This window comes from Rhagoletis pomonella, unplaced genomic scaffold, assembly GCF_013731165.1.
Source record: "Rhagoletis pomonella isolate Grant_MI unplaced genomic scaffold, Rhpom_1.0 Rhpom_scaffold_00004, whole genome shotgun sequence".
Lineage (NCBI taxonomy): Eukaryota > Metazoa > Arthropoda > Insecta > Diptera > Tephritidae > Rhagoletis > Rhagoletis pomonella.
The window spans coordinates 7,515,846-7,528,050 of record NW_023458558.1 but is presented as its reverse complement, the minus strand read 5'-3'; the positions used below and the strand labels follow the sequence as shown (position 1 = coordinate 7,528,050).

Genomic DNA, 12,205 nt, shown 5'->3' with positions numbered 1-12,205 from the left:
GTCCAAAAAATTGGCTAGACTAAGTTAAGTTGAGTTGGAGAAACCAGCCCATAATCTCATTTGAGAATAACTCAAATTTTGTCTCAAATAATTTTTTTTTATTTTTAGGTGCGTTAGTCAGTGGTGATGACTCCAATGTTGGACCGAGCGAAGATCAGTGCCGTCCCTATATTGAAAAGGCGATAAACGAACTGAAAACAGGTGAACCGGGCGATGGTATAGGTAAGTGAAATAACGCATGTGCGTGTATATGTGTCCACCTGTGCATGCATGCATACATATACTACATATAGATATGTACATAGAAACATATATACAAATTTATGTTTGGACTTAAGTAATCATGAATGAATGCCAAAATGAAATTTGTGAAGCCTCAACCTCAGCACCTGCCTGTCAGTATGCACTTCATCTCAGTGTGTAACATGTAAAGTATGTGTAATATGTGGTTCTGTCGTGTTTTTTTTGCTTAACTGGCCCTCAGAATAGAATAGAAATGTACGTCCGTTTTTCATTTGGTCTCCATGGAAATTTACCATTCACAAAATATTCGCTTTTTCCATATTATTTTACATAATTTGCCTAAGCGTATGCATAAACACATACATATGTATTTATGTGTGTATGTATGTATGTATGTACTTTTGTACACATACATATGTATATGTATTTGTTATTGCTTTCTTTTCCTTTTTGGCATTCAACCAAAAGTACATTTAAGCTCCCCAAGTAATACGTTTAAAAATACATAAAATAATGCTATTCAATATATTTCAAATTGCCGTTATATTCATTTGCTTTTAGCTAGCTAAGTCTCTATATGTACATGCATGCATACATACATATGTATGTGTACTTGCAAGTGTACTGCCATACGCAACTAAGTTACTTTTAATTTGTCTAAATCCTTTTGACGGCCATAAACTTGTCCAAAATGCCATTATTTATGTATGTATTGGCTAATAATTTGGAATGACTTAGTGAGATGATGCCAAAAATAATGTGAGCGTATTTTTCACTTTGTTTCAATTCGTATGTAGATATGTAAATACATGTCTAGGTATAAGAGTACTTACCCTTGAATAGTCGTCCATTTTTTTTTCAGTTAAGCCGCCATACTCAAGTTTCAGCCATTCACGTTTAACACGCGTGGAATGGCAACTGTCAGCGTAAGTGCTAGTGGTCGAAAACTAAAATATATCCCCTATTCGGAAATTCAGTTTAACCAAAGCATCAGTGTCTTTTACTTCTAAACTACTATAATTGCTGGAAAAGTCCAATTTTCGCAACAAAGTTCCAATGCGACATCTACCCGCGTTTGCGCATATTGCACATTTCCATCAATTATAGTTAGAAATAATAGAGATCGATGCTTTGTTTTGCTGCACTTCCGAATAGCCCCATAAATACACTGAGCCAAAATTAAAATGGGTTTTTCAACCCATAGTTATTGGTAAATACACTGATTGTAAGAAATGTGATTCAAGTTGAACATTTGAAAATAAATTCGGCTTCCAGTAGGTTCAGGTTCGAATGCCGTCAGCGGCAACTCATAATTTTTATTTATTTTTTTCTGTTTTTCGTTTTTCTTAATCTAGAATTTTTTTAACTCACGATGCATAGGTATTTCGATGCAGATGTTTTGAAGTATCTCCCTCTAAACTTACTAGAGAAAAAAGGGGAAATTTAATTTTTTGCGAAAAAAGCCAGTCCTGTTATCGGGTGGCTTAAGCCGCCCTCAGAGTTTTTCCGAGATAATTATGACGAAATTGTCAGCTATTTACCGTACATTTCATTAGTTTTCAATTCACATTTAAGATATGCCATAACCGTTTCAAAGTAAGTTTGAGTTACCAATCGTTCCTTACATTCTTTCTTATAAGTTTAAGCTTCATTATTTTTCTCATATATTCGATAAAAGGAGATCTAATTTTCCCTTTAAACATTCTGAAGACCCAGTTTTATCGTTCGTGCTCCATTTTTTAGATTTGATTCGGTAAGCCGATTGTGGATGGTTTTAATATTAGCCTCTTCATTATTTTTTGGCCAATTTCAGTTTACTACCTCACAAAGAACCGAAATATTGCTTATTAATGACTCAGCAGACCGATATCTGAAACAGTATTTTATTTATTATTTCCATGCGCCTTCTATTCTAGGTGCTATACCCGTATAAGTTGAAAAGTTTTTAAATAAGTAGTCCATAAAGAGTCCATTTTTTTTGTACCACAATTCAAAGAAGCTCAGTTTGACCCATTAAGACCAATGTGAAAGCGAACGCCCAGAACAAAAGATCTACTCAAGCACACAAGCTTGAAATTGGCGTTAAAAATAAAAAAAAAACCCAACTACAACCAAGTGCCCGATGTGGGTTTTTTCTATCAGCCTTTGCAAAATAGATTCTTAGGTCCCACAGTGCACACCTTATAACAATAAATACCTATCTTAGAATGATATCTGACAATCGACACAGATATGTATACTACTTACGGTCACAAGGCAGTATTACCATAGCATATTCTGAAACTCACAGTTCATATTTATAGATAAATACTTCCCACCTCATTTTTTTATACCACCAGAGGCAGGTGATTTACCTATTGGCGACACGAATTCTGAACACGTTCAACATGGCGACAATGGCACAGATTCTGACGAAATGCAATCGGATCAACCGGCTGGCAATGAAAAAGAAAAGTCCATCGATACAGATAAGGATGGCATACCGAATGAAGATGATACCGACATCGATGGTGATAATAAGCCAAATGAGCAAGATGAAGACATGGATGGCGATGGTCTTTTGAATGAAGAGGACGATGATATCGATGGTGATGTGATACCGAACGATCGAGATCCCGATATCGACGGCGATGGTGTGTTGAACGTTGACGATCGGGACATCGATGGTGACGGAGTACCAAATGTGGTCGATCATGATCTTGACGGTGATGGTGTGCCGAATGTAGTCGATAGGGATATTGATGGCGATGGCGTGAGCAATGCCAACGATAATGATCTAGATGGTGATGGCATACCCAATGACGAAGATGATGACATTGACGGTGATGGCATACCGAATGATCAGGATGAAGATATCGACGGTGACGGCATACCCAACGATCAAGACGATGATATCGATGGTGATGGTATAGCTAATAGCGAAGATAACGATATAGATGGTGATGGCATACCGAATGATCGAGACAATGACATCGACGGCGATGGCATACCAAATGATCAGGATGATGACATTGATGGCGATGGTATTCCCAACGAGAAGGATGACGATATTGACGGCGATGGTGTACCAAATGGTGAAGACAGAGATCTAGATGGAGATGGCGTACCAAACGCTGAGGATGACGACCTAGATGGTGATGGCGTTCCCAACAAGGACGACGATGACATTGACGGTGATGGTGTATCCAATGAAGATGACACCGATATTGACGGTGATGGCGTGCCAAATGAAAGTGATGAGGACATAGATGGTGACGGCATCAAAAATGAACAGGACGACGACATTGATGGCGACGGCGTGGCCAATGAGCAGGACAACGACATCGATGGCGATGGTGAGCCCAACGAGGCTGATAAGGATATTGATGGTGATGGTGTGCTCAACAAGGACGATGTAGATATCGACGGTGACGGTATTCCCAATGAGAGAGACCACGATGTTGATGGAGATGGTATGCCCAACGACGAGGAACCCAAGAGTTTGGATATTGATGGCGATGGCATTCCCAATGATGATGACAACGACATTGATGGCGACCATAAGTTGAACGAAGTCGACGACGACATGGATGGCGATGGCATACCGAATGTACATGACCGCGATGTTGACGGTGATGGCGTGCCCAATTTACATGATGAGGACAGCCTCGAAGCGGAGGAGGCGGCGAAACGGCAAAAACGAGAGGTCGGTGCTGAACCGGCCTCAATTGAACCCGGCGAAGATGAAACCAGCCGTGAAAAAGCCGGCGATATTGATGGAGACGGTATACCAGACCATAAAGATAACGATAAGGATGGCGACGGCGTGCCAGATCATCAGGATGACGATATCGATGGCGATGGCATACCAAATGAACGGGACAAGGACAGAGATGGCGATGGAATTCCAAATGAGCACGACGACGATGATGGCGAAGATACCAAGCCGGAAGATGAGCTGTTGTGGGTAAGTTTGTTTAGAAAAGTACATGCGAGAATTAACGCTCAGGGAGGTGGGAAAGAGTTTGCGTTTGATTTAATTTTCACTTTCTTTTTTTTGCCTTGTAGGAAGGCGAAAAACCTGCACATCTGCGCAGTCGCGACCACATTACCGAGCTGCTGCAGCTGAACGACGAGCTCAACGCACGCGAAAAAGCTGTGGACAATGTGGCCGAGATTATTTTACGCGATATCAAGCGCATCTACGAAAGCGCCATTAAACCACTGGAAACCCTGTACAAGTACCGTGACTTGAGCAATCGCCACTTTGGTGATCCAGAAATTTTCTCTAAGCCATTGGTGCTGTTCATGGGGCCATGGTCGGGTGGCAAATCGACTATTATCAACTACCTGACCGGCAATGAATATACGCCCAACTCACTGAGATCAGGTGCGTCTCCACAATGGACGATTAAAGAATAAACATTTTTCATGCCAACCATTATACATTTGCAGGCGCAGAACCATCACCAGCGTACTTCAATATACTGACATGGGGCAATGAGACCGAGGTGTTGGACGGTACACAGCTAGCCGCTGACTATACCTTCTCTGGGCTGCAGAAATTCGGCCAAGGATTGGAGGATCGTCTACGTGGACTGAAACTGCGAAACAAACTATTGGAAAAGGTGAGCATGAAAAGAGTGGGCATTGGTGAGGGTAATCGCACTATGCAGGAGGTGTGTAATCGCTATATACAGTATTGGCCAATACAATAGCACCAACATTTCAAATTGATATTGTTTGCCACTCATGTTTATTTATTTATTTAAAGGAATTTTTTAAAAGTTTTTAAACGACTACACAAAAAAACGCGAAAAATGTTCATCTAAATTTCAAACTTTTTTTGCAGAAGTTTTAGAATTTTTTCGAGTACGCAATTTTATAACACATTCAATTTTAATCCAATAATGTGCAAGTTTTAAGTAGCTAAAAATTAGTGTTGATTTTTTAGAATTTTCGTCGCAACACCCCCTTCTTTCTTCCATATAAAAATCAATTGTGTAGCAAATGGGGAAAAAAAATCTAAAAAATCAACGGTAATTTTTAGCGACTTGAAACTTGCAAATTATCGGACTAAAATTGAATGGTTTATAAAACTCCGCACTCGAAAAAATTTCAAAACTTCTAAAAAAAAAAATTTAAATTTGGGTTTAAATTTGTTGCTTTTTTTAATCTTTTAAAAAGTTTTAAACTTGGCTTTATATTAGTTTTTTTTTAGAAAATAAACTGTATTTGAAAATTCCTAAAAATGAATAATTAAACATCAGTGCCAAACGGTAGCACTTTGAAAAGGGGGGGTGCTATAGATATGTCCAATACTGTATGCAGGTAAGGATGGCAGTGACGTCAATGTCAACGAAAACATGTACATAGATATTAATAATTTTTGCTGTGACGACCTCGAAATGGTCTTAAATACTACCAATTTATTGGCAGCAAAGACGCGAGGAGCGCAGCGATATTTAAATTAAAAATATTTGTTGAGAGACAAGAAGGCGAGCGCAAGACGTTTACATTGTAATATGTATGTAGTAGTGGCCGTTTATATTTGTTTATTAAATATAAATATTTTTAGAATTGTTTTTAAACTGAAAAACACAGCTAAATTTAATGCAGCGACTACTTCATATATGTAAGCGCCCATAGATACAGAGAAGCGTTTGTAAATTGCAAATCATGGACATACATATGTACATATGTATGTAAGTATATATGTATGCAGGCAGATATCTGAATTTGTTGCGCACAGTATGCACCCATTACAGCAGGTCCGCCATCGCTCAGCAACACACTCGATTATTTAAATTTTCAAGATTATGAGTGGAGTGAAATGTAGGAGAATCACTCGGGAGATTTTGTATCACTCGACATATCTGAGCTTCATTCAGCTCAACAATTGAGCAAAGTCGATTTGCTCAACAAGAATACTGCCGCTGCATTTGCAGATGTGCATACATACTATGTATGTATGTATCTGTGTATGTATGTTTGATGTTCATAGAGATTGCAACCAGTTAGAGGGTCTATTTCGAGAAAGTAAACAAAAGAAATTAATTTACGCTGCACCTATTTTCGCTCGCGTCGCTAAAATGCAGATTCAAATATTTGGCATAAATACATATGTACGGATGTATGTATGTAAATGCAAAAGTGCATTAACTCGACGCGATTTGCATGTGGCTAAATGATTATTTTCAGATGACTTCAAGATATGTAAATACAAATTGTATATTGCAGGGATTTCGCAATAAAATGTATCTACGCCCTTTTCTTTAATTGAGTATGGCGTTTGCTTGTGAAATTTAAATCCAATTCAGATGTATTAATGCGCATCTTCCCCTTATATGCCACTAGAAACCAACTGAAAACAAAAACTTTTGCCAATTGCCTCTATCGTTTGCGAAATTACGCCAGTTATTCTAACCAATTGTTGACGGATCCTTTCGCACATGATTCTTCCACTGAAGTCGTAGGCGCCTTCTTACTTTTGTCGTCCATCCACGACTGCCAGATCCAAGAATCGCGCGAACCATTTTGTATATGTAGAATAATTCTCTCGTAAACCCCCAAAAAAAAACCTTCTCATCTATAGTCGACATCCTACTAGTCTTTGCGGCATACAAATTAAAAAAATCGTTCGTCGAGAGAGGACCCAAAGTAGCACCTGTTGGCAGGAGTTATGCTCCAATTCATCTCCGGGCCATGTCGACAAAGTCTTTCAAACAGTAAAACGATATGTATAACTGCCAACAGGGGCGTGTTCCAATACGCGAAGTGGAGTGGAATAAGGCCCGCGTAAATAACGCCCATGGGCTTTCTTCCTAAAAACAAAAGAAATAAAGCCCGCGGGCGTTATTGCCTTTTCGAAAATGAAATTAAGCCCGCGTGCTTTATTGCCTTTTGTCGGTGGGCATTATTTCCCTTTCGCTATGGCAACAACGCCCGCGGGCTTTATTTCTTTTGTCTCCATTTTAGAATACATCCAAATCTAAATAAAAACTAATATGATATCATTGGACTAAATATTTGTTTTCCTTTATATACCAAGAAATTTAAATTAACCAATTTCAATGCATATATTTAATACATACGTATGTAGAATGTACATTACGGTGCCCATATAAAATCCTTTTTTTTTGGAAATTTCAAGTCTTTACCCCTAATTTGATTCGTTTTTATGAGAAATATTATTGACTATTTTTATAGAGAGGTCATTTAGAGGTCGCTATCTGTCGATTTAAGTAAGAAATAGGAATTTGTAGACTTATGAGTTTTTGAATACCTATTTTTGATTCGATTTCAAAGATCGAATATGAGCTGGGAAGAGAATATGGGATATGAGGATGGGCCTTTAAAATGGTATATAATAATCTGTTGTCGGACTAGGCTTGTGGGGTTTTTATCGGGTAAATTAAATAATTTCTACAATTTCAAAATGTGGAGTACTGTCTAAATTTAAATCTATTTTCAAATAAACTGATACCTCATTTATTGCAATCGCATAAAAATTGTCGAATTTAGGCGACTTTTCTTAAATAGGGCCTTGAATTTATATGGGTATGTACCGGAATTTCAGATTTTTTGAGCAGTTTGGCTAAGGAATTCATAAATATTTATTCAAAATTTATATATACAATCTCTTCTGATTCTACTGACTGTCATGTTCGCTGTGGCACGCGAAGTCTATTAGTTGCTCTCCGTTGTCGGAGGTGTCGTCATCAAGGCTGAATTTTCACGGCGTACCCCTTCAAAAAAAATTTATAAATATACATCAATCGAATACTTTACAATCTTTGAGGGGTCTATCGTTGTGTTCTTTTTTGCGATAAACTTTGAACTGTTCTTTTACCATTTTAGGTCAACATCGTTGAAATTCCTGGTATTTTGGAAGTACGCAAACAGGTTTCTCGCCTCTTCCCCTTCAATGACGCCTGCCAGTGGTTTATCGATCGCGCCGACATTATTTTCCTCGTCTACGACCCGGCCAAACTTGACGTTGGCCCCGAGACTGAGGCTATACTTGATCAACTGAAGGGACGTGAATATCAAACGCGCATCGTTTTGAACAAAGCCGACACCGTGAAGCCGGAAGAGCTTTTGCGCGTACAGAGCGCCCTCATTTGGAACATCTCTCCGCTGATGTCCTCTGCCCAGCCACCACTTGTGTACACGACATCGTTGTGGTCGCATCCCTATCAGGAGGGTGCACCGGCACGTTTGCTATTGGCGCAAGAGCGGGCATTCCTGCGTGACTTGCGCACCGCTGTCGACAAGAGGATCGAACATAAAATAGCTAGTGCGCGTCGTTTCGCTGTAAGTAGCAGTTTTATTTGCTTTCTATAAGATCTCCGTGACTACGTGAAGCTCGCCAATCATACTCCAAATTACTACTAATCACTTTTTGTTTTAGGTGCGCGTTCGCAATCATGCCAAAATGGTGGATTGCTACCTCAATACCTACTACAACCACAAGACCCTCTTCGGCAATAAGAAACGCATCGCTGATGAAATTATCAACCACCCCCAGAATTACCACATCTATGAGGGTTTATCGACGCTGACGAACATTTCGCGCTACGATCTGCCAGATCCCGAAGTCTATCGTGACTTCTTCCGCCTGAACCCGCTATACGAGTTCAAGAAGCTATCTGACACCTGCACCTACTTCCGCGGTTGTCCCATCCAAAAGCTGGATGTGGCGATCGCCTACGAGCTGCCTGAATTGGCTGGCAAATATAAGAAGATGGCCGAAACGGCGCTGACCAACATCGAGGAAAAAGGCGCTGCTGCGACCGCGCAAGGCGGAAAGGGTCACGGCAAGAGCACCAAAAGTTGAGGTGTGAACGCTTAAAGCTGCATGAAATTTGTCCAAAAACAAAGCTCTTTAAAATGATAGAAGAATCTAGAAGCACTGGACAAAGGCAGAACAAACGACACAGCTTTGTGCTTAAAAAAAAATGACACAGATTTTTGGAACGATACATTAAATAGCGTCCACATTGAAAAAAAATTAACCAACTAAAAATTTCCGAAATTTTACAAAATTGACGACGACTAAGAGAGAGAGACATTAGATATAACATAAAAGTGAGAGAGAGTGAGCGATCTAACAGCGAAACAATCAAATTTGCTGAAACTAGACAACTTAACGAGCCAAAACTTAACAAAAATAAAAAAACTGTTAATCGAAATTCCTTAATTGAAATCTACCAAGCACAGAAATCAGCTTGCACTAGAATTTTTTTAGGAAAAGAGAGAGAGAGATACCAAACTACCTTCTAATTTTGTAACGACTGGGAGGGACAGAGACAAAAGCGATAATAAAATAAAGTTTCAATATCTTTGGCATATAAGCTTTGGATTAAAATTTTCATTTAAGTATAGAGGGAGATGACTACACCAATACCAGTAACAAAATTAAACCGCTATTACTAACAGCACATTATTCTAACCACCAACCCATTTCGATCAAAGAGAAATTCGAAAAATTTTAACGAAACATTTGACTTCCGCAAGCAAATCAAAAAAAAAAAATATTAAAACCTTTGCACAACCATTGAAGGCATTTATTTTTTTTTTAAATTACGTGTTAAACTGTTCTGTAATAATTGTGCGCAATCCCGATTTCGTAAGTGTCCAAACAGTATGTTGCATCCTGTGTACTAAATATGTTTTTCGTTTTCTTCTGCACCAAATATGAGAGCTTTACTATAAGTTTGTGTGTTAGCAAAAATAAAATAAAATAATAATAAAAACATATTTTATTAAAATAAAAAACATTAAATGTAATTTTAACTACTATCACTGCACTGCACAAAATGCATTGTGAATTTTGACCCTGTCATAGTTAATAAGTTTTCTTTTTTATTTGAGTGAGAAAAAAATTTAGAAACTTGTAAAAAAAAATGTTTATAAAAATTGTAAAACCAACAGTGAAGACATTACATGATTTTTATAGCAAAAAATGTATCATTAAATCAATTCGTAAGCACTACGTCGATAAATTGATTTAAAAAGGGTTTAGCGAATTCATGGAAGATGACAAATCTGTGAGCTTACATTTTAAATAATGTAATGTTGGACATAATGATACACTCAGAACTGTAACAACAAATAAAAACAACTTAGAAAACACCAAAACCCATGTTTTATTTTTTTACCGGGTTCGCTAAAATCAGTAAGATTTTCCAATGTCGTCGTCGAGGGTCTACAAAGAATTTGAATTTTTCGAGTTTAATCATTCAAAATTCGGAGTGCAAATCATTATCACGAGCGCTGACCAAAATAGAAATATAATTAATTAAAAATAGAGATATGCACAGCGACATTCAGCAATTTGGTGACCTCTACTAACCACAACACCTCTTTCAGTCTCGCAATCCCTAGAAAGTTTAGCAGAGCTTCTGAACCTAGGCAGTATACATATGTTCTAATCCTTTGGCCACATTGGCCCAGACTTTCAGTAGGTGCAGTGGTGTCTCCTTAGCCGAGTCGCAAAGGCGAAAGAGGTATTTTAACAGATTTCTAGCTGGTAAAGATGTCCTCTTGGTCAGCAAAGGCCCGTGAGGATGCCCGTAAAAATCCTCCGGTTCACCTTAGGCAGGTTAATAAGAAGTCTGTTTATTTTTGGTTTATATCCCCTATTAGTCTTTTGGCTTAGCCAAGTTCCGTGGTGCTTGCCAGTTTTTTTCTCCCGCTCTTACTACTCCTCTTTTCCTTGATCTGTCCGCTACGTCATTTACTTCTCTTACACTGTGGTCTGGGTCACAGCTGGCTTACTTCGAATGCTTATTGGCAGACATACGTTTTGGCGAACATCAGTTCCGTACGGTTTTTACTTCTGCAGCGGTACACTTCATACCCGACGACAGACTCGTGGAAATCTGTCGAAAGTTCCTGGCAAAAGCTGCTGCTAAAGTGATACCGGGAATCTCACCCATCAGGGATATCCAGCGGAAGAAGAGGGAAGGAAGTATGTTGTCCTGAAACTTCAACTCTGGCGTGAGAAAGTTTTTGGTCATCTCGTATGGTCAGAAACACCTAGGCTCTACTTTAGCCAGCGAAGTGCAAGCGGCCATCGGGGAGACAAAAGCCTCCAAAGCAGAGACCAAAAATAACTGTCGAATTTACAAATTGAAAACGTTGCACGAATTCTGAAGTTTAACGAAAACGTTATTTCATAACAGTTATTAGATGAAAAACATTTTTTATTTCGCGATAAGAGTTATTTTCCAACGTTATTATTTACGTTGCTTGATAACAGTTAATGCCTAACGTTTTTTTTACGTTGCAGTTATTATCCAACGTTTACTTTTATGTTGTCTGATAAACGTTGTAAGATAAAAATATTGATGAAAACAGAGATGGAGAAAAAGGTAAAAATGATGAAAATAGAAGAGGAAGAGTGAAATAACAGACAACATAAAAATAAACGTTGGGTAGAAATTTTTTCCCGACAACGTGAAAATAAACGTTGGGAAATAACTCTTATTGGCGACGAAAAACATATCTCACCTACATAACAGTTATCAGGCAATGTAAAGTCGAATTAAAAAATATTTCTCATCTAATACTCGTTATTGAAACTTATAACTGTTATGTCCCTACTCCAAAGTCATTGGTCGTACGGCCGTGCATTTCGATTCTAAACCACATAAGTCCAGCTGGTGTAGGCAACCTCTCACGAAACCAACCACCTCTTTGATTGCACCCTTAAGTCCACTCAACTATAACCATTTTCCTTTTGGTTGTCGAACCATTTTCGAAACATCAGGCCCACCGTAGTAGTCGAGCTTGACGACAACAGAACAGAACAGAAACCAATATCACAGGGCTGCGAAATTTTACTTTTTTCTTCCCCCTCAAATAATTATGTTATTTTTTTTTTTAAATATCTAGGTACTTTAAATTAACCCAAATCGCCCGTGTCGCCATATGGCAACGCAAAATAAATCATGTATGGTGTAAAACAAAAACCGCT

The 12,205-nt window shown here is 38.5% G+C and overlaps 1 protein-coding gene across 1 annotated transcript in view; it reads left to right on the top strand.

Annotated features, from left to right (window-relative positions):
* Positions 1 to 10,350, top strand: part of LOC118736904 (sarcalumenin) — a 20,040-nt gene extending 9,690 nt beyond the window's left edge. Inside the window, exons 2-7 of the mRNA XM_036467028.1 lie at positions 109 to 222; positions 2,583 to 4,189; positions 4,291 to 4,612; positions 4,678 to 4,850; positions 8,083 to 8,538; positions 8,636 to 10,350. Of these exons, the coding sequence (XP_036322921.1) occupies positions 109 to 222; positions 2,583 to 4,189; positions 4,291 to 4,612; positions 4,678 to 4,850; positions 8,083 to 8,538; positions 8,636 to 9,061 (3,098 nt within the window). The 3' untranslated portion in view covers positions 9,062 to 10,350. The remainder of the gene's footprint in view (positions 1 to 108; positions 223 to 2,582; positions 4,190 to 4,290; positions 4,613 to 4,677; positions 4,851 to 8,082; positions 8,539 to 8,635) is intronic.
* The last annotated feature ends 1,855 nt before the right edge of the window (positions 10,351 to 12,205 follow it).